The 22493-nt window shown below is 44.2% G+C and overlaps 1 protein-coding gene across 9 annotated transcripts in view; it reads left to right on the forward strand.

Annotated features, from left to right (window-relative positions):
* Nucleotides 1–22493, forward strand: part of UBP1 (upstream binding protein 1) — a 55470-nt gene that overhangs the window by 30230 nt on the left and 2747 nt on the right. For 2 of the 9 annotated variants that reach the window (XM_027587502.2, XM_027587505.2), the window contains 13 exons: nt 2169–2274; nt 2728–2834; nt 4605–4757; nt 4858–4968; nt 5417–5524; nt 11037–11140; nt 13146–13200; nt 13849–13942; nt 16997–17087; nt 17254–17385; nt 17849–17964; nt 20118–20260; nt 21185–21236. In XM_027587502.2, coding sequence (XP_027443303.2) covers nt 2169–2274; nt 2728–2834; nt 4605–4757; nt 4858–4968; nt 5417–5524; nt 11037–11140; nt 13146–13200; nt 13849–13942; nt 16997–17087; nt 17254–17385; nt 17849–17964; nt 20118–20260; nt 21185–21236 — 1372 coding nt within the window. Of the gene's footprint in view, nt 1–2168; nt 2275–2727; nt 2835–4604; nt 4758–4857; nt 4969–5416; nt 5525–11036; nt 11141–13145; nt 13201–13848; nt 13943–16996; nt 17088–17253; nt 17386–17614; nt 17798–17848; nt 17965–20117; nt 20261–21184; nt 21237–22493 lie in introns of those variants that run through there. The other 7 variants (XM_027587503.2, XM_027587507.2, XM_027587504.2 and 4 more) reach the window with 4 other exon arrangements.

Consider the following 22493-nt stretch of genomic DNA (forward strand, 5'->3'; position numbering starts at 1 on the left):
TTGACTCTGCTACTGTGGGGGAGTCTTGGGGAACAAAGGGTGGGGTGGCAGGGGTGCTTTGGAACTCGTTGAAAGTGCTTCCTGTACTCAGTGAGGTGCTTGTTCTATTTGTCTTATTGTCAGGGCCCCTTTATCTGTTGCTGGGTGTCTGAGTTCATGAGTTTTTCCCTTCCAATTTCATTTAAGTTTTCTTTTATATATTGCCACTTCTTAATTATGGTTCTCCTTTCATATTCCTTACTGAACTTAGTCTGACCTCCTAGAATGGCGTTTAGTAAAGCTCTCAAATCTGGTACCTACATTCTCATGCTATTTTCATCTGAATTTGTGGATTCAGTTAAATACGGAAGAATCAAAATCATGTCATTTCTCTATTGCACTTTATTCTGAGTTCAGCGTATTGGTGAGTGTGACCCAGGGGCCACCCCCAGCCCGTGCACCTTCACTGTGGGGCTTGAAGTGGGTGTAGTGGACCTCCTGGGCAGGCCCTGTGGACATGGGTGCAGGTGGGGAAGGCAGATGGGCTTGAATATAGCAGCATCCATGCCTTTGTAGATTTCCACTTTGGTCCTGATGACTGACTTGGCCTCTTTTTTAAACGACAGTTGACCCTTGAACAACATAGCTTTGAACGGTGTGGGTTCATTTACAGGCAGATTTTTTTCAGTAAATACAGTACAGTACTCTAAATGTATTTTCTCTTACGATTTTCTTTGTAACTGTTATCTTTTCTCTAGCTTACTTTAAGAATGTAGTATAATATATATAGCATATAAAACGTATGTTCCTCAGCTGTTGTTGATGTTATCGGTAAAGTGTCTAGTCAACAGTAGGCTATTAAGTACTTAAGTTTTGGGAGGGTTCAACGCCCCTAACCCCCATGTTGTCAAGGGTCAACTGTATTTTAAATTAAAATATGGCACTTTGGGGCTTCTGGGTGGCTCAGTCGGTTGGGCATCTGCCTTCAGCTGAGGTCATGATTCCGGGGCCCAGGGATCGAGCCCCACATTGGGCTCCCTGCTCACAGGGAGCCTGCTTCTCCCTCTTTTCCCTGCTCTGCTCTCTCTCTCAAATAAATAAATAAAATCTTTAAAAAATAAATACGGCTACTTTTAAATAGTTTGCTTCAAAATTTATCTGCTATGGACAGTACCGGGGGGGGTAGGGAAGACAGGGGCACTAAAGTAATATTTATATGTATTGGTAATAAATTATTTCCTATTTATACCAGAGCATCTACTGGAAATATGAGTATCTTATTGCATCATGAGAAAGTTACCTAAAAATGTGTCACAAACACGAATTAGCGCAAATGTGGTATCTGAAGGCATTTGGATGACCTGTTTTCCTCTTCCTGGAATGAAACAATAGTTGGCACTCCAAACCTGTGGGAGGCAAAGGAGGGATGGGTGGAGAGCCGAGAACTGGCCCAGAGTTTGTGGAGTAAAGTCTTACCTAGGAACCGTAGTGTTTGGATCAAGTTTACCTGTGGGTTGTTGTTTTTTTTTCCCCCCCTTGCTTACCTCAGATAACCTATTGCAAATGAAATAGTAGAGAATGACTTTTGCATATGTGGTTTTTTTTGTTTGTTTGTTTGTTTTTGCTGGGTCTTATTTTGTAGATCCCCCACCTATTCCTTGACTATCTCTTTATTTTTTAATTTCATTGAAGTATAATTAACATGCAGTGTTATATTAGTTTCAGGTATACAATATAATGATTCAGCATTTCTGTATGTTAGTATTCATCCTTGATGATCTTTAAAGAAGTTCATTTATTAACTTATTTTAAGTGAACAATTTTACCACTGTACCTGGGTTTCTCTGTTTCTGTTTATACTACTCTTTGACTTTAGTAATTCCTGTGTGCATCCGATGTTTTCTTCATAGAAATAGAATTCTTGCTCACAGATTTTATGGGCGTGTACCTTAATTTTGAATTGCAGTATCAGATTGTAAATAAAAATTTTACCTAAGTAATCATTTTATTTGTGCCTTTTATTTGAGTTATCCAGATACTCCAAGAACAAAGCAGTTCACTTAGAAAATGTGTAAAGCAGAATTTTTTTTGGTATGCTCTTCTATTATAGGTTAATGCATAAGTGAAAATGCTTATGCATTTTAGCTGGACCAGTTTAAAAGTACTCGTTTTCCTCACTTGTTCCATAGAGCATCATAAGAGTTGTATTCCATGACAGACGGCTACAATATACAGAGCATCAGCAACTTGAAGGCTGGAAGTGGAATCGTCCAGGAGACAGACTTCTCGATTTAGGTACAAGTGGCTGTCAGAAGACTCTGGAGAGATTCAGGCAGTTGTTTAGCTGTGCCTGGTGGGTAGGGAAGGCACCGTGTATAATTGTGTGGAGAGAGTTTTGGTGTTAGCAGATCCTGTGTGCCTTGAGTTGTTCTATAGTTTAGAAATGAAGTGGTTTTTTGGCTCTAAAAGAACGTGAGCCAGGAATTTGGAGTTTTGAAATAATTTATTTAATTCTCAAATGGCACCATCCATTGTATGTTGAATAAAATGAAATAGAAACCATGGTGGGATAAAGTCTGATAGCATTGGGTGGGTTTCAATGTTAGCATCGCTGACCGGGAAAACACTGACAGAAAAGGTTCTGCGTGGAGGTGAAATAATTGCATGTGAACATAATTATAGTAAGTTGTAAGCTTTTTAATTATTCATAGTGAATGAGTTTCTGTGTAACTCTTTTTAAAATAACAGATATTCCAATGTCTGTGGGAATAATTGACACAAGGACAAATCCAAGCCAGTTAAATGCAGTTGAATTTCTGTGGGACCCTGCAAAGCGCACATCTGCTTTCATTCAGGTTTGGAGTTTTTGCATTATTAGAAGTACACTAGCCTAGTCATTTAAAAGGCCATGGATGAGATTAAATTCTTAACACATGATGTTACCTTCTTTATTTTTTATTGTTATGTTAATCACCATATATTACATCATTAGTTTTTGACGTAGTGTTCCATGATTCATTGTTTGTGCATAACACCCAGTGCTCCATGCGGAACGTGCCCCCTTGAATACCCATCACCAGGCTAACCCATCCCCCCACCCTCCTCCCCTCTAGAACCCTCAGTTTGTTTTTCTGGTGATGTTACCTTCTTTAAATGCTTATTTGTAAGCTATCTTGTAATGTCTTCTATTTTATATATATTTTAATTTACATACATATATACTGTTAAGTTGGAGTTAATTTACGAAATCCGTCATTTATAGGCTAATATATATACAAAGACAATCGGATATGTAAAGCATTATTCAGATGTTAACTTTTACCATGGTTAGTGACAGTAATCAAAACTTCTGTTTTTCTTAAGATGCATTTCTCTTGAATAAAAACTCCTGTTTAAAAGGGTAGGATTGGGGCGCCTGGCTGGCTCAGTCAGTAGAACATACGAATCTTGGTCTCGGGGTCGTAAGTTCAAGCTCCACATTGGGTGTAGGGTTTACATAAAAAAATAAAGTAGAATAAAAGGGTGGGATTGAAAAAAAGTGTACAGTTTCAAGATTTTCTCTCTAGCATAATTTAAAGACATTTCTAATACTGAAAATTTCAAACCCCACAAAAGTAAGAGAATAATAATGATGAATCTTCCATGTACCCATCACCTGGCTTCAGCAGTTATTTAGTAGTTTCCTCTGTTTTCGTTATTGATGGAATACTTTAAAGCAACTCCCAGGCATCTCACTTCACCCATAAATACTCAGTTTGTATCTCTAAGAGAAGAGATTTTTTAGAAATATTAATGTATATTTAGACTTATAAGTGGTGGAATTAAAACTACTGAGTAGGTAATGTTTATGTGGAAAGGGAGATTGCTTAATTGCTGATCAGCCTAAGTAGTCTCTGATTTGTATGAACTGTAAAGAATATTTGTTTACTTATGTATTTTTTAAGAATCTTTACTATTGTGTTTTTTTGTGGTTTACCAAATACTGTCTCCCGCCAACGAAGAGTCACTAGGGACACAGTTCCTGTTAGTTGACATTGTGCTGATGTCGGGAGAGGGGCGGAAGTGGTGGGAGATGAGCGTTGTCCTTGGTCAACTTTGAAGGTTGACAGAAGAGTTCAGATCGATATGGGCAGGGTGAGTCGTGGCCACGCCCCCAGGCCCCCAGGCGGTCTCATAAGTGTGTGTAGTCACAGCAGGAACCTGGTGGGCTGGCTAGAGTCCAGGTGGTGACAGAAGAGGGCAGGTGACAGAAGCTCTCGGCAGTTAGGGGTCGGTTGCTGTGGACTGAGCCACGTGCAAGGCCAAGGACGCTGGGTCTGAGAGCATCATTCGGTCCACAGTGTGGAGGTAGGAGACGTCCGTGTGACCTGAAACAAGTCCTGCGTGAGAGGAGAGGCATTGGACTGGGGAAGAGCTCATTGCCGGAAAGTTCAGAAAGGCCCAGTTGGATTTATGAGAGGAAAGCCACACAGAGGAATTCATGACAGCCGTCTGACTAATATTCAGGAGTTAGTTTGGAAGGATCCTGAATTTATGGCTGTGGCAGAACACCTGAGAAGGAGCCAAATTGAAGGAGACTCAGTGGGCGGTACTTTGAGTCCCTTTCAGCTTGAGTTCTTTTCCAGGTACACTGCATCAGCACAGAGTTTACTCCCCGGAAGCACGGAGGTGAGAAGGGGGTGCCTTTTAGGATTCAGGTTGACACCTTTAAGCAGAATGAGAACGGAGAGTACACGGATCATCTCCACTCGGCTAGCTGCCAAATCAAAGTGTTTAAGGTAAGAGATAGAAATGAGGCTTTTAGTAACTAAGGCCCAGTTTTGCTTGTAAATTGTCCATCTTCAGCCTGATGGAGAGATCATCTATTTTGTTTTTAAGCCTAAAGGTGCAGACAGGAAACAAAAAACGGACCGAGAGAAGATGGAGAAGAGAACGGCTCATGAGAAAGAAAAGTACCAGCCATCCTACGACACCACCATCCTCACCGAGGTAATGCATAATAGCGTTTTCGGTTTCTGAGGCGAAGCAGCTGTTTGCATATTAGCACTCTCTCTAAGGAGGAGTTTTGCTACAAAGGGGTTGGGGAAGATTGGGTGGTAGATTGACATAATATTCTTTGTGAAATTTGTGGGGGAAAGATTTTTTTTAAATTTGGGGATTTTAATAGATTAGTTTCCTGGGTGGGGTCTTGAATGAAGATGCTGAAATCCCAATCTGGTCTCGGAAACAGACCTTACAAACCTTGAAGTTGTCAAGAGATTAAGTCGGGGCCTAGAATGTCTGATTTTTGTCACTGCTGGGGTTTTGCATTTTCTTTAACTTTGAATCCTGCTAGTCATACATTTGTTTAATTGGACTGCAGAGACATAAAACAGGGTATTAGATCTTTCTTTGTATAATGAAAAGACATTGATCCCAATCTTTGGTGTTTGTCCAGATGAGGCTTGAGCCTATAATTGAAGATGCAGTTGAACATGAGCAGAAAAAGTCCAGCAAGCGGACTTTGCCAGCAGACTACGGTGATTCTCTGGCAAAGCGAGGCAGTGTAAGGGACTTCTGCTTCTCTTTTCATTGTGCAAGAAACCTTGTGCAGTGTTAGATATAGGATCAACTTCCACCGAAAAGTAAAGCCAAATTTGTTTTTGATGTCCTTGTCTTGATTTAATTTGCTTTTGTTTAGACTTCCTGCTTTCTGTTTGTTCCTCACTGAGGAAAATTTCCTAAATCTAACACTTTAAAACAAAGTTGACCATATTGGGTGGTTTTGGAGGGAAAAACGACACTCAGAAATGTGTTCCCTCCCTGTCTCCTTCCCTCTCCTCCCTCCCTCCCTCTCTCTCCTTTGCGCACACACTTCCTTCAAGAGCAATGAAATTAATTGAAAATACTTTCTTTAGTAAAATAGTTATCATTTTTGTGTAATTAAAAAAGGTTTTGCTTTCTCATGTTGTATAACTGATAAGAAACTTTCATGGATATTTAGAGAAATGATGGCAGCAAGCTTGACATTAACATGCAATACTTTGTGTCACATTTCCCTGCATGTAGTATAAGAATGTGCGTCTGTCTGTGCTTTTAAAAGCCCGTTTGGCAGCACTGGTAGAAAGAAATCTTTGCATCGGTGTTTCCTCTTGGCTCCTGCATCGTGATCTTCTGCTTTAGGCCAGAATAGCGCACCTTGCTACCCTCGGACCCAGTTGCCCCAACATGCAGTCAAGGGGTTTGGCTTTGTCAGCTTCAGTGCAGCAGATCCTTATATTATGACCCAGTTCTTTATCGAACAGTCCACAAAGGTTCATCCTGTTCTTTAAACTTAGATCACCATGTACCCGCAGTTAATGTAAACACAGAGCATTCTCTAATTTTTAAAAGTAACTGTCATCATATGTATCAGTCACTACTGTCTTCATCTCATTGCAGTGTTTGTACTATCAAGGTGCCAGACATGGGATTTTCACGCTCACACATGTATGTAATTCTCTGTGTTATGAAAGTCACAGACACTATCACAAGAACCTCATTTTCAAATTAAAGCATTGCGTGACAATATTTTAGTGCTTCTTTATGCAATGACCCTGAAAATGTAGTCGTCTGGATGGATGGGGAGCACACATGATGCGTTTTCTTTAACTGGGCTTTTTGGATTTGAGTCAGAGGTTGTATGGAACAACTGTATGCTCCTTCCCTGGAATGCCCCCCTCCAGTTTTATGTTTTTAATCCTCTATCTCATTTCCCAGCTGAAGACTCACAACTACGTAAACTTTTCTGGGGAGATCCTGGTAAATCAAGTCACTTTTCACTTCTTGTTGGAAACTAATTAAAAGGAATGAATTCTGATAATTCATAAATTAATCTGTTATAGCCCAGAGCTATTCTGGAGATGGTAGAATTGTTGGTAAATTATTAATAATTCTTAACTCAAGTCTAAAGTATGCAAAACGTCAGCAGTTCACTGGCCTGGGATTTCACATCTTCCTAGAGTGTGTTTCTTGCTGCCCTGGGCTGTGTTTGGTTGGGTTAAGCTACTTCAAGGGGGTGGTTAGAGCTACTCTTTGAAACCTGTTTAAAAAAGCAAGGTACGGATTAATCCCTTAAAAAAAGTCCACAGCATTTCCTGTATTTCTGCAAGTGCCTACAAAGAAAGGCCAGCGTTTCTCATAGTTGTTGGATAGTGACAGTTGGCTTTCATTAGGAAGGGAGGTCAGGCTCACCTGTTAAAAGGTGTTGTGTGAACCGGTCCCACACTGAATAGAGGCCCTACTGTTGGTTCTGAAGAGCTGCCACCCAGCAAACCCTTTAATGCATCTGGGGGTCTTGGTCTCTGAGCTGTATTTTACTGGCTCACATCGGGACTGCCAATGTCTACAGTCTAAGGTGGGTCAGCATTTTCCAGGCTACCGGGGAAGGGGCTTTGTTCACGGTACACCAAAATTGTGCCCACACAAATCCAAGCCAGGTAGTGCTGGCGGCATCATGAATTACAGACTCTGCTCAGGACCAGAGGCAGTCCAGCACTGCTTACCTTTCCAGACAGGGAGGCAGGACAAGGTAGAAGAAACATTGTACAAGTCTTCCTCCGTGTGCCCTTGCCTTCCTGGCTTGAGACTGGGAGAGGGGCCCATAAGACATGGGCAGGCGGGCTGCAGTGTGGCAGGCAGCCTGGCCATTTGAGACCCTGCCACCCATTATTCTCGAAAAGCCGAGGCCTCCCAACAGGACAGTTTCCTCCAAACACTGGTTTCCTGGTGTTCAGTGAGTCTGGCTTCATATTTATTGGGCAAGTTTTAGATGTCAGCTATTAATTAGCAATCCTGCTTTTCTCCTGTTAAAGGAGTTGAGCTCTGTAAAAATGAAATAGTTGGGTTTATGGAGGTTCTGTACATTTGGTGTCCCCCCCCCCCCGCCCCGTCTTACTGTGCTCACTTGAAGCTGTGGATGGCTTCACGTCCTCAGACAGTGGGCAGCGATGAACAGAGCAGGTGTGGGGAGGCTGGATACTAAAAGGTTCACCTTACTTAGATGGGCATGTTAGGCTACGTCGTAATATTTTGTATCTGGGGAGGATGGTGTAGCAGGAAAATCCTCTTCCACGTAGTGGAGCTGATCATGAGCATGGGACAGCCAGAAGTTACTAGATCTGCCGGTCGGGTTCCTCAGACTGCACGAGCCGCAAGCAGCAGAGGTACTACTTTGTAAGATGAAGAGAGAAACGAGGCCCTAGGTTAAAAGGAGGGGGCACTGTTGTGTGTAAAAGTTGTTGAGAGTGAAACCGGTGTGCATGCAGTGAGTCAGCCATGCTGTCCAGCTAGATTCGAGGGTTTTTTTGAAACTTGGTAGTAGTTGAAACAGTCTGTAGTAGTCACTTTTCCAGTTTTTGAGGGGAAACATAATGAGTGGTTGTAAAGAATGTTAAGACCCTGGGATTTCTATTTTATTTTCCTTCTGTCCCTACTTCTGATGGGTGTCAGACATGTTGTAAGCGCCTATAACTGTCGGGGAGACTAGTTCCTGCCCTCAGTGCTTCACAGTCTCTTAGCTCCTACATGCAAAAGAATTTTGAAAAAGTATATACTCCCTTGCACGTTTTCAGGTTAACAGGAAAGTTTTCATCATAAATTTAAACAGTTGCAAAGAAGACAATTTTCTGGCACCATCAATATTTGTGTTATAATTTAAGAGAAAGCTATTATACTACTTTTGGAAGTGTGTTCGTAGCAATTTGATACCCAGTATTGTTCATTTAAAAAGTTCATGATGAAGCTCTTTAGTTAAGTCTGAAATTTTATCCCACTCTTCCTTCTTGATCTGTTTTCTCTTCCACTCCCCATAAGTAATTTCTTCCCAATATGGCATACTTTTGTGCCTGAAAATCTTGTTTTTAAAGTTTGATTTATTTGAGAGAGAGAGTGCGTGCACACGCGGGAAAGCAGGGTAAGGAGGCAGAGGGAGGGAGAGGGAGAGAAGCAGACTCCCCACTGAGCTCAGAGCCTGACATGGGGCTCAGTCTCACAACCCTGAGATCATGACCTGAGCTGAAACCAAGAGTCAGATGCACAGTCAGTTGACTGAACCACTCAGGTGCTCCTGCCTGAAAATCTTTAAATGATTACCTTAGTTACTTCTTTATGACATACTTACAGAAACTGAGATTTAAAATTTCCTCTGACCATAAGGCTTGTAAGTCAGTTGAGAATTTTTTTTTTTTTTAAAGTAAACTCTATGACCATTGTGGGGCTTGAACTTCCTGACCCCGAGATCAAGAGTCACATGCTCTACTGACTAAACCAGCCAGGCACCCCGAGAAATTGAACACTGCTTATGATTAGTACCAATTTATCAAAACAACAAATCATACACATTTTGATGAATAGTTGTTAATTGTAAAAATAGAAATGTTACTGGAAATATATCAAGAATGAGACAGGGTAGAATGCAATCAAACTCTAGATTTTTTTTATAGATAAGAGAAACTTTGTTTAGATGTGCTTATTTTTCTTTGAGCAGTGTCATTCAGGTCTTGAAATTCCTTTTGAGTTATCTGCACAAAATCCCAGTGGCCTATTTTTGTATGAACAGGTAGATTATTTCAGTATGTGTCAGCTGACACCAGGTCTCCTGAAGTTTTTGAAGGCATGGAATTGAAAACTGCCTGACATACAGAAGAATTGTTTTATTTTTTTTAATTTTTAAAAATTTATTAAAGATTTTATTTATTTATTTGACAGAGCGTGCGCACAAGCGGGGGAGCAGCAGGGAGAGGGAGAAGCAACAGGCCCCTGGCTGAGCAGAGAGCCCCATGCGGGGCTCGATCCCAGGCTCCTGGGATCATCACTTGAGCCAAAGGCAGACGCTTAGCTGACTGAGCCACCCAGGCACCACCAGAAGAATTGTTTTAGAGTCATGTACTTTTTTTTTTCTTTAAGATTTTATTTATTTGTCAGAGGAGGGGGAGCGGCAGACAGAGGGAGAAGCAGGCTCCCTGCTGAGCAAAGAGCCAGACACGGGGCTCGGTCCCAGGACCCTGGGATCATGACTTGAGCCGAAGGCAGATGCTTAACGACTGAGCCACCCAGGGGCCCCAAGAGTCATATACTTTTTTATTTATCCTAATATCTTTAATGGTCTTGTGCTTGGTTTGGGGGAGGGTCTTCTATTCCCCCATCCATGGTGAGGTATGACGACTTTTTGTGTAAAATGGGAGAATAATGATTCTCAAGGGGGCTTTGGAACCGAGGATGTCCTCACATGGACTCATTCTAGGTGGAATATCAGGGAGTGAGATGGACTCGCTCCATACATAGCTCAGGTTTAAAGGCTCGTACTTGGCTGCCCTGGCCTGCTCAGCCTGCTCAGCATGCTTTTGACTTTAGCTTTTTCACCTCTCCTGATTGTAATAGTCAATGCGTCTTTGTATCTTTGCTCTATCTTTGGTCAGAATGGGACCCGGGGTTGAAAAATGCCCTAGATCACCATGCCCCTTCCAGAAACTGTAAATACTAAACATGTGTAGACAGGTAGAGAGACATGGGCAGCACAGTACATGTTGATGTGTGTTGATGCTAGGCCTGCTTCACCTTGCTTGGGGATTATTAATCTTAGAGGAATCAAGGAAGCAAGTGGGTACTGGCCAGGCTGCTCCTTGGGCGAGAAGGCAGAGGAGTGCTAGGGGGACAGAGCCCCTGTCACCATAGGTGTCAGATGTCACTTGTGAATCCATTCTTGCCTCTGCTGTTCTAAACCTTGTTGGGTACCTGCTGCAGAGCTGATAAACAGGGAAGTGGAAGTTCTTGGAAGTATACATTAAAAATGCCTGCATACATTTTGCTGCTCTCATCACTCAGGTCTTCCCTGAGGTGAATCCGTGTGTAGACGCAGGTGGCAGGGAAAGCCACACAGAAGTAAATTTGATATGTTTCTGTGAGGTTGCTTGATGAGTGTCAGGTGTCTTGTGTTTTATAACCTCGCGTTTGGCCAGACTAGAGAGTGACTTACAAAAATATTTCTTCCATACACTTCTAAAAGCCTCCCGTTAATTTATTTTTGTTTCTATCCTTAGTGTTCTCCATGGCCCGATACCCCCACAGCCTACGTGAATAGCAGCCCTTCCACAGCGCCCGCCTTCACGTCCCCCCAGCAGGGCACCTGCAGCGTCCCCGACAGGTACCGCTTCGTGCCGTCGCTCACCCAGGGCTGACCATGCCATGCATCTTCATTGCTGTCCCTCACTTGCCAACATCCTCTTTTGTATATATATCTGAGGTATATGGTCATGGGAGCTAGCCGCCCCAGTTTCAGAGGAGAACTGTCATTTCTTTGCTTGCCAGCCTTTTTGCTCTTAGCCCTTCATGCCTCACACATTCACAGCCGTAGAAATTGTAGAAAAGGGGACGTTTTCAAGCTACATTCTTTGTGAGAGAAAAAGAACATGAGTGGAGTTCATGGATAGAGAAGGACTGTGAGTTATTAAGGTGAAACTGACTTGGATGTGTTCAGGTTGCATTTATTATAAAGTACGTTTGTCTTCAGTGCGCACCATATCAAACAAGAGCTGTTTCCTGCCCTGTTTTTTCTGCCTCCTATTACACACACTATTTACTTATTTATTTATTATGGTAAGTTTTTAAACTTGAAGGAAAGGCTTTTAATTTCTAAAACTTTACTGTGGTTTTAGAAATGGGGATAGTGGACTTTCTATTTTATTCTCTGGCTGTGATTGGCATCTGTGAACCCTGCAGGCTCTGGGTGGGGGCAGGGGACGGTGTCACAGGAGTCCTGTAGGTGCCACATGGCGCCCTGGGGGGTCTTGCCTTCCTGGGGCTCTGCTGAAGAGTTGATCCCGAGCAGGTCAGATCAGAAGTTTCTTGCTGGGAAGTTACACAAGACTGCTGAGGGAAAGGTTCTCCTTCTTACACTCGTGCCACGCTCACAGCAGGTCTGTCTTGGTCAGCTCTGGCTGCTATGACAGAACACCAGACCAGGGCCTTAGAGACAACAGAAACTTGTTTCTTGCAGTTGTGGAACTGGCAGTGTGAGGCCCCGGTGGTTCCGGCAAGGGCCCTCCGGGTTGCAGGAGGCCCTTGTGATCTCGCCTTCCTGGTCGTCTCCCAGGTGTCCCACCTCCTCACGCTGTCATGCCAGGGGGGTGAGTTTGGTCAGTGTAAGCATTTTGAGGGAACACAAATATCCAGTCTATAACAGCGTCTGATAAGAACACAAAAACATGCTTTTCCCTGCGGAGATGAGTAGATTTGCAGGCAGCTCATCTTGTAGATCTTTGTGCTTTTCGAGGAGGAACACACCCTTGGACTCTGCGTCGGAGAGACCAGGGACTGACATGTCACCATGTGGGGGCCGTTTTAGTCTCAGCCCAGTCCGAGTCGTCTTGGGCCACAGTCATGACTTCGGAGGCCGGCTCTGGGCTCCTGCACTGCTGGCTGACCACGCAGTTCCCAGGAGCCGCGCGCCCTGCGCTGACCAGGACCTGTGGTCTCTGCTCTACGGGTGACGCACACCTTCCCTGTCTGCGTGGGCCCAGAGGGACAGTCACCAGTCAGCATCGTAACTTACATAATTGAAGTACAGGCGCTAAGAAAGAAGTCTGAGCCCAGGACCAGGAAGGCGCCACACTCCCTGTGGAGTTGTCTTCATTTTCGTTTGACCTTAAAAACTCGAGAGTGGCACACCTTTGTTCGTTTTGCTTCCCTGAGTTTCTCCCCCTTTAATCATGGGTAAATATTAATTAAGGGGGTATCATTTTCCATTTTTACTTAGGACCATTTCTTGGAGCTCCTTATTTTATTAAAGTGTGTGTGTGTAACGTGTGTGTATTTTGCAGTTACTTTTAACTCTTTATCTTAATTTCTCATATCTTTGTTCTTACTAAAATGAAGGAGTATCCTTCATTTTCCTGGCACCCCTGGAAATAATTGGAATCCTTTTGTTTCCTAAAACTTGAAGAAGGAAGAGGCACCAGTTAAACGGCCTCTTGTCAGTTTCATCATACTCCTGACCATTGGTGCCAACATTCTTAACTGCAAATCTGCATGCTCTGTTCTACAATATTAGGTTAAATTTACCCAGTTTAATAGCCTTTAAAGTCTTGATATAAGTGTGTGTATGTGTGTGTGTGTAATAATTCTCCTTTCCTTCCTTCCATTCTCCCCAGCAATTCTTCTTCCCCAAACCATCAGGGAGATGGAGTTTCACAGGCCTCCAGTGAAGTAAGTGTCTTCATCCTGAAGCTGTCCAGTGCTCTAAGGGGTCTGCATTTTTTTTTTTTTTAAGATTTTATTTATTTATTTGACAGAGAGAGCACAAGTAGGTAGAGAGGCAGGCAGAGGGAGAGGGAGAAGCAACAGGCCCCTGGCTGAGCAGAGAGCCTGACGTGGGGCTCAATCCCAGGACCCTGGGATCATGACCTGAGCTGAAGGCAGCCGCTTTACCGACTGAGCCACCCAGGTTGCCCCTGCATTTTTTTTTTTTTTTTAAGATTTTATTTATTTATTTGATGGAGAGAGAGGCACAAGCAGGAGGAGTGGCAGGCAGAGGGAGAAGCAGGCTCCCCACTGAGCAGGGGGCCCGATGCAGGACTCGATCCCAGGACCCTGGGATCATGACCTGAGCTGAGGGCAGTCGCCCAACTGAGCTGCCCAGGGGCCTGCGTTTTAAGGCTCTTACAGGGGCTTGAGGCATTATTTGGGTCTCTGAGTAGTCAGACCTGTCCTCCTCTTGGGTTTGTTTTTTGTTTTTTTTTACGTTAAACTTGGAGGATTTCTGTGTTTTGTTTATAACATGCCAGTGACTTGGGTTTCTTTTTTTTATAAGTTTGAATAGTTTCTTCTATTTGTGTTCATTTTCTTTGTTAATAGCAACTTCAACCTTCAGCCACGATCCAGGAAACACAACAATGGCTGCTCAAAAACAGATTTTCTTCCTACACAAGACTGTTTTCCAATTTTTCAGGTATGTTTTGTGTGTGTGCATCTTTGTGTACATGTGTCTTTTATACTTGTTTCTGTACTTTTATTAACTTTAATTTAAAAAATGTTTTTGAAGTAATTATGGATTCATACCCAGTTTCATCTAGTGGTGACATCCTGCATACCTCTTGTACCAGGAAACTGACATCAGTACAATCTCCCAAAACCAGTTTTCTGTGCTTCATTTTTGTACAAGTTCTATGCAATTTTTCTCATTTTGTTAACTTTATTTTGAAGTAATTTTTGCCTTACCATCTTTTGCAAAGTTAATACAGAGATGTTCCGTGTACCCTTCACTCAGTTTCTCATATAATCGAAGTATGATATCAAAACTAGGAAATAGACATTGGTGCAATGTGTGTATATAGTTCTGTCATTTTATCACATGTATGGATTCGTATAACCACTACCGAAGTTAAGATACAGAATTACAGCATCACCATAAGGATTTCCCTTATGCTTCCCTGCCCCTCCCCCATCTATACCTATTCCCTGGCAACTATTAATCTGTTTTCTGTCTCTTGGATTTTATCATTTCACGAATGTTATATATAATTGGAATCACATAGTATGTGACCTTTTGAGATTGGCTTTTTTTCCTGCTCAGCATAATGCCCTTGAGTCTATCCAAGTGATTACGTATAGTAATAGTTCCTCTTTATCGCTGTGTTAGTAGTATGTGATATGAATCTACTCAGGTATGATTTTTGTATACTTAAACTTTTAAGTTTTTTCTTACAGAGTTATCAGCTAAGGGAGTGTGTTGGTTTTTTTTTTTTTTTTTTTAAGATTTTATTTATATGGGGGTGGGGAGAGAGAGAGCATGCATGCACAAGTCGGGGAAGGGGCAGAGGCAGAGAATATCCAAGCAGACTCCCTCAGAGTGTGGAGCCTGACTCGGGATTGATCTCACGACCCGTGAGATCGGAACCTGAGGCAAAACCAAGAGCTGGACGCTTAACCAACTGAGCTGCCCGGGCGCCACTGTTGATGGAATTTTAAAAGGGACCAAGCAGAGCTTCTCCAGGTGGTGCTCTCTGTTTAGAGAGACAGTGATAGATAGACCACGTGGGGCAGGGGCAGCATTTCCCAAGTGTATTTGGCCCTGGGACCCTTTCCCTAACATAGCCTGGCTAAGCACCTCCCGAGAATTGCTGGGCCACAGTAAACTGGTAGTGAGCTTGCCTTGCCCATGATGCTGTGGGACCAGGGAAGTGCAGTACTGTCAAGCCTTCGAAGAGGACAGAACTGTGTGCACACGCCTGGCCTAGGGGAAAGCTTGATTGCACAAAGAACATGGTTTCTATTCTGTCAGCCACTTATTGCGATGTTGTGCAATGAGTAGTCATTCCCTGTGTAGCTCTTTGTCTCTTTAAAATTAAAGTACTGCATGAAAGTCTTGCTAGCTTGTAGCCACATTTTTATGTGACTATATTTTTATCTATGAAAAATTGGAAATTTAAAAATTTCATTGTGGGGCGCCTGGGTGGCTCAGATGGTTAAGCATCTGCCTTCGGCTCAGGTCATGATCCCGGGGTCCTGGGATCGAGTCCCACATCGGGCTCCCTGCTCCTTGGGAGCCTGCTTCTCCCTCTGCTTCTCTGTCTCTCTCTCCCTCTCTCTCTCCGTCTCTCATGAATAAATAAATAAAATCTTAAAAAAAAAAAAAAAAAAAAAAAAAAAAATTTCATTGTGTGGGGAAGATGCATCTTGAACCCTCATAGGGAAGACACATGAATGAAGAGCAGAGCACATACAAAAGCTCTGGCAGTGGGAACCGACGGAGGTCCTGTTAAATGAATCCATGTTTCTGTCTGGAGAAGTTTAAGCTCTTTTCACTGTGAGCAGCTCTCCCATGGCCTTGGCCTCCTGCATTTTCCTCACAGAGGAGCTTCCCAGCAGAAAGGGGAGAAGGGTGAGGCTGCTGGCTCGGAGCCTCTGGGCATTCACCTTCAGAAAAGGCTGTGCACACAAGCGTCTGTCCAGTTCTTTGTGCAGGTTGAGGAGATGCGCACACCCATCCCTGGCCACAGCTGTGGGCCCCAGGAGAGACTGGGGAGACAGCCAGTCTTTGCTTCCCTGGCTCTGGAAAACGACTCCTTTAGTGTTTGTGCCTCATGGAGGTGGGCTTCTCTGGTCTTTATTTCTTTTACAAGCTAGGAAGTTATCAGGCTCTCCCCTTCAGGCCTTCAAAAATAGAAAACCCCATTATCTTGTTACATACCTAAGCAGGTACTTATTACATGGAAGTCATGCCTTAATCCCGGAGGGCATCTTAATTGTACCAATAAACTACATCTTGGGTGTTAATAAAGGGAAAAAAAGAGATTTCAGACACATTCAAACGTAAAAAGTAGGAGAGGAGGAACTTCCATGTAACCATCCCCACCCTTTGGTCGGTTTTGATCTCTTCTCTGTCCTGCTTTTCTATTATATTTTGAAGCAAATCCTAGATACCATGTCATTTACACTTAGCCATCTGTGGGGAAAATCCTAAGGTAGAATATGTGGTTCTGCCATGCTTTCGCTTTCATATTAGAACTGGCTGCTGATAGTTATGCTGCAGAATGTTGGCAAGTGTAAAGAGGCCTAGTCCTAACTTAGCCAGCAACTTGGGCGGGTCCCCCAAACTCTAGACTTCCACTTCCTCTTTTTGTAAAATAAAACATTACTGTGATCTCAAGGTTAATTATCTGGGGTCAGAATCCTGTTTATCCACAAAAGCACCAGCCAGCCAAAACCAGGTGGGTGGTGAGGTCGTGTACCGGGACCTGCGCGTCCGTCTGATTGACCTGCCTCTGGGCTTCTGAGCCCCTCCTTCGGACGGGGCATGGAAGCGCCAGCAGTTTGTTTGCTTCCTCTGTGGGGCAGGGAGTGTGTGTGTGCGCGTTCGTGTTCGTGTCGAGGGGTGTGTACACAGGAGACCGGGTGCTTTTGAGGGACAGTTCACTGTGTGAAGGCAGGTGCTGTAAGGCAGCCAGTCCTGCTTGTTCTTTTTCCATCTCTTTGAAAAGAATCTCTTTTTGCTGTTCTCCAGGTGCCGACTTACTAAAACTGACAAAGGAGGATTTAGTACAAATTTGTGGTGCAGCCGATGGAATTCGGCTCTATAATTCCCTGAAGTCCAGGTAAAATAGTGTGTTTAAAGGGAACTGTTTGCTTGAGCTGAGGATGTCCCTTTGCGTGGGGAGTTTGGGCAGAATGTGTTCCAGCGCTAGGTTGGCGCACGTGTGTGCGCTGTGGGGCGTCGGCGGCATCGTGCTCACAAGAAGACTGTTTTGTGTGCACCCTCAGGGCAGGCCCAGATATGATGCAGGCACTGATGAGGGCAGAGGTAGACTGTAAGACTGTAGAAATGCACATGGGCAGTACTGATTTCTTGAAGACGACTGGGTTTGTTGCCAAGAAAACAAACTTCTCATTTAGGTGAGCGATACAGAATCTATGGTTTTCAAGGTCATATGACTACTACTAAACAGTTGTTAAAAATGTAAACTTCTAATTGTGAATGAAAATAATGGAATTGTAAACTTCTGGCTTTTAAGATCCATTTACTATCATTGCTATTTCTAGACTTGGGGCGTGAGAATTCCATTAAAATTGAATCTTACTAACTTTAAATTGCTGACTTAATCTTGAAACTTAAATTTACCAGCATCTGACAGACCATCTCAATGGTTTAGAGTCTGGATCATCAGATTAGACCACCTGTGATAGTTGGTGTGAGGTGTGTGTTTTTATATTTTTATTAGTCATTTGTTTTGTGTAATGAAATAATACCATAAAGTTCGCATAAGGAAATAGAGCTTAGAGTCCTGTAGTTGTCATTTGTACCTGCTGCGGGGCGGCATTCTCCCACCGGCTCAAGCGGGGCATCTTCTGATTGCAGGTCGGTTAGGCCCCGCTTAACCATCTACGTCTGCCAGGAGCAGCCGAGCAGCCCACCCCTGCAGAGCCAGCAGCCGGCCAGCGGCGGAGGCGACAGTGGCAGTGGGACGCCCTATGGTGGGTCCAGAGTGCACTGCGGCTTCCTGTCACTCCCTCGGACAGCGAGGCAGAAACAGGAAGGCCGGGTGGGAGTGCGGACCGCATTGGGGCGGGGGGTAGCAGCGGTGCTGGGGCTGAGGCCTCGCCAGAGAGGAAGCGAGCTGCCTTGCTCCACTCTCGCCACCACTCTCCGAGTCTCCTTGCCGGAAATAGCTAATAAGCGAAAGCCCAGCTCCAGTGCTTTTTGGAGTTTTGCTGGCTTCTATCCCCCCCTCCCCCCTGCCAACCTCAGATTTACTGAAATGATGAGTATAACATTGGCAGCTTGGCAAGAAGGCAGGAGGGTTTTTCTTTTTTTTTTTTTTCCTTTCCATTTTACTGACGCGGGGGGAGAAACATCAACTGTCACATGTGCAGAGATTCATGTGTGTCCCAGGACCAGGCGCGCAGACTTGTGTCCGACCCGCAGCCGGCCAGTGCTGTGAGCTGTGTGCCGAGCACTCCACGCCAGTAGCCGTCCTTCTCACCCTAGGGGTTCTCCTTACTTGTATAATAGAGCGCTGGCTGAGGGCAGAGACAGACCCTGGCCCTTCTCTCCTCTGAATATGGCCCTTAAAAGCAATTATGTTTTTAAAGGATGTGTTTTCTTATCTGTAAGGTTGGGTGCGTGGTAATATCTCCCCTCTCCCATATTCTGAAACAAAATAAGGGCAACACACTCAGAATTTTCCAGAGACAAGTGTGTTATGGAATTCACAGAGGCGATCATTTACCCTAATTTTGGGTAGAGCTCCAAGAATCACTTGGTGTTCGAAAAATCCAAAGGAAAGCATCACTCTTGTGAGCCTTTCCATTTGGTGTCATTTTGACTTTAAAAGCTGTGAATTTGAAGACTAAAGATACAGAGGCTTAGTCTGAAATGATAACATTCTCAAGGAGCTCTCCAGGTATCACCAGGATCTTGTATATCATTTCCATCTATATGGTCAGGCTGTCGGACTGGGGAATGTGTTTGTGGAGGAGTGTGGGAAATGTTGGCCAACTTAGCCCTAGATCATGGGTTTTCTAAGTTTCCAGCAGACTTTCCTAAAAGGCAGAGTAGGAAATGCCTCCTTTGTGGACTCGGGGGGGGGTTCTTTCCCACCGGCCCTGCCATTGCGGCGCCAGAACCAGCACAGACTAGATGTAGTGATGGGCGCGGCCGTGTTCTGATACAGTTCTGTTCGAAAAGAATGAGTTAGGGCAGGGCTGGGCTCACACAGGCTGTAGTCTGGGGACTCCGCTGTAGATCAGCTCTGTGTCTCCCCTTAATTGTAGTTCCACGTCCGAAGCTTTCCATAATGTGTAATTAGCAGAGGTTTCCATTATCGTAAGCACACAAGAAACCCCTGTTTGGGGAAGCCAAGTTCTCGTGCTGATGCTGTACTCACTGGCCGGCTGGCTTGAGTCTGTAACTGAGCGGGACCTACAAGAGCCGTGCTCGCTGCAGATGCACTGGCAGCAGATGGCAGCTGCTGCAGAGTTAAAGGTTCCAGAAACCCGGGCCCTTGGCTGGACTGTGCTGCAGCTTGTGGGAAGCAACAGCAGGTGCCACTGTCCACGTCCTTAGCTTTTTACATGGTGTCTTCTATGCCATGTTCCATTCACTGTTGGGGGGATTCCTTGGGATCCATTCCCCGTAGTAGAATTACTGAATCAAGAACAGAGTGCTTTTTATATTTATATATATATTGCTAGAAGCACATGACGTTTGAAAACCACTTTCTTCAGCTGTAATTTATATGCCATAAAATCCTTCCACTGTAAGTATCCAGTTCAAAGACAGTTTAGGAAATTGAGAGTTTTGCAGCCATTACCACCATCAGGTTTTAGTCCCATTACTCCAGAAAGGCCCCTATGCCCATTTGCAGTTAATTCCTGTTTGTTTTTTAAGGAAAATTAAAACCCGATCCTTTTATACAGATATTACTGTTAATGTTTATTAAATTGTACATGTGGCATGATTTATTATTATTTCAAATAGTAGGTGGTAAGGGAGGAAAGAAATACTAGTTCCCGTTTTTAATTTTTGTATTTTTTTTAGTACTTTGAAAGGGGTGATCTTCTTAGAGATGAGGTGGAAAACAGATCAAAGATTACTGCTAAAATGCTACTCTTATTTTTTATTTCAGTGTATCATGCAATCTACTTGGAAGAAATGGTTGCTTCAGAAGTTGCTCGAAAACTTGCATTGGTGTTTAATATTCCTTTCCACCAGATTAACCAGGTCTACAGACAGGGGCCCACTGGTATTCACATTCTTGTTAGCGATCAGGTAACGTGAACTGGCCGTGCCATTGCTTCTCCCTTCACGCTGGCCTTTACTTTCTATCACTGAAGAACTCTGGAAAAATTCTGTGATCTCTTGTGCAAGTACTCCTGAGAATCGGTTTTAAAGAGCTGAGGTCAAATTTGTAAGAATCTAAATAAAACCAAGAGTTTCGGGTATCCTGGTGATAGAAGGGATATAAACCCAGACCTGTGGCTCGGCCCCCTCTGCCCTCCGCCCTCCCTTAGACACTCACCGGGGGCTCCGGGGTTAGTGGGGCTTTGGCCAGTTTTATGTAGGGGGGTGTTTGGATGTGTTTTCCTTTTCTTTCCTATTTGATGACTGATCTTTATTTAAAAAAAATTTTTTAAGATTTTATTTAGTAGAGAGAGAAAGCACGAGTGGTGGTTGGGGGGTGCAGAGGGAGAGGGAGAAGCAGGCTCCCCGCTGAGCAGGGAGCCCGATGTGGACTCAATCCCAAGACCCTGGGATCAGACCTGAGCCGAGGGCAGACGCTTAAGCGACTGAGCCACGCAGGCGCTCCTGATGGCTGATTTTTAAAAACCTTAAGGTTATTGTTCCCCCAGTGTTCAGCAACAAGCAGGTAATAATAGAAGACCGCTAAGACTGTGACTCTGTTAAGAGTCATTCTTCACAGGGCCCGTCGGGGAAAGCTCCCAGTGGGTTGTAGGGCTGTCTCAGGGACCGGGCATGGGCAGGCCTCGTCAGCACGAGGCCCCGCCAGTGCAGCAGGTGGAAACGTTTACTACCTTACGCTGCTTTCATCAGTTACATTTCAACCACTGAGTTCTGTATTTGTGCAACAGTATATAGATGACATTTTCCTGGAGCTGCTAATTCTGTTCTTTTCTGATCAGCTCAGAAAAAACAGTTGGATCTTAATTTGTGTTATCTGCTTTATCCTTCTAGATGGTTCAGAACTTTCAAGATGAGAGTTGTTTTTTATTCTTCACAGTAAAAGGTACTTTGCATGAGTGCATGTGTCTTGAAATGCTGAAATCATGAAAGATGGTGTGTGCCTGTAATCAGTAGTCATCTTGTGTGTTTACTTTTGAAAATGCTGGCTTTACTAGTATTAAGAGTTTGAAAAATGAATCGAGAATATTTCTAGTGCTTAATAAACTAGCAAATAAGGAAGAGGAGTCAGTCCTACCTAGATTATTGGGAAAAAATACTCAATTCAGCCACCATTTTCCTGAACACCTTGTGTCAGACAGCTTTTGGTGCTAGAAAGGTCTTGAACAGAACACTCCGTGGAACTCCTAGTGGGGAAAGCAAACCAGAATTAGCCACCAGGTGCATACAATTACAAAATCTTTTAAGTGCTGTGAAGGAGTGGGAAAGTGGGGGTGCTTGTGTTTAAGGGGGTGCCGGGTAGGGGGACATGGAGTGGATGAGCGAGGCCTCTCTGAGGTGTGAGTAATGCTGAGACTTAGAGTGAGGGGAGCTGCCCACCCTAGGAACACCCCAAGGGGGTGTGAGGCTGTGTGCGAAGGGAAAGAGCCGGGCTGCTGTGCAGGGCTGAGTGAAGGCTGTGTCCCTGCTGTGCAGCGTGAGGGGCACACGGAGCAGGATGGAGTCAAAGTGGGAGGTGCGGTCTGGTGTGCGGGACCTGGTATGACGGTAGTTGAGATTTTACTTGAGATGCGTTGGGAAGTCAGTGAAGTTGTTTAAACAAAGAAGGAATGTGATTAGGTTTTTCTTCCACTCTTGCAACTCTGTGGAGGCAGATGAGAATTGGGGGAAAGCTGGAGGCAGGAGAGGTCACCTAGGTCTGACACATTTATGGGCAGGTCCTGCTGCGCTCCACAGTTGAGTGGGGGTCGGGGGAGGGGGGTGACTCTTGTAAGAGCAGCTGGGCAGACAGTGTGCCTAGTAGAGAGGCACAACTGGTCAGGGGGGCAAGAGTTCCATTTCAGATGTGCTTGGAAAGGTCAAGTTGGCAGTGAATTGTCCCTGTCTGGGGCTGGCAGGAAAGGCCTGGGCTTGAGATGTAACTGGGAAGCCTTTAGCACATCAGCAGGGACTTTCAGCTGTGGAAGTCACTGTGGTCATTCAGGGAAAGAATATGGAAGGGGGGCCCAGATGGGGCTCAGGGGAGTTCCAACTGGAGGGCTAATGAGGGATTATTAAATGAAAATTATTGTATGAGGAGAAGAGACTTAAAAGTCCAGTGGGTTAAGATCTGAATCCAGTCCGAGCACAAAAGCTGCACCTC

The sequence above is a fragment of the Zalophus californianus genome, chromosome 1 (genome assembly GCF_009762305.2).
Source record: "Zalophus californianus isolate mZalCal1 chromosome 1, mZalCal1.pri.v2, whole genome shotgun sequence".
Classification (NCBI taxonomy): Eukaryota; Metazoa; Chordata; class Mammalia; order Carnivora; family Otariidae; genus Zalophus; species Zalophus californianus.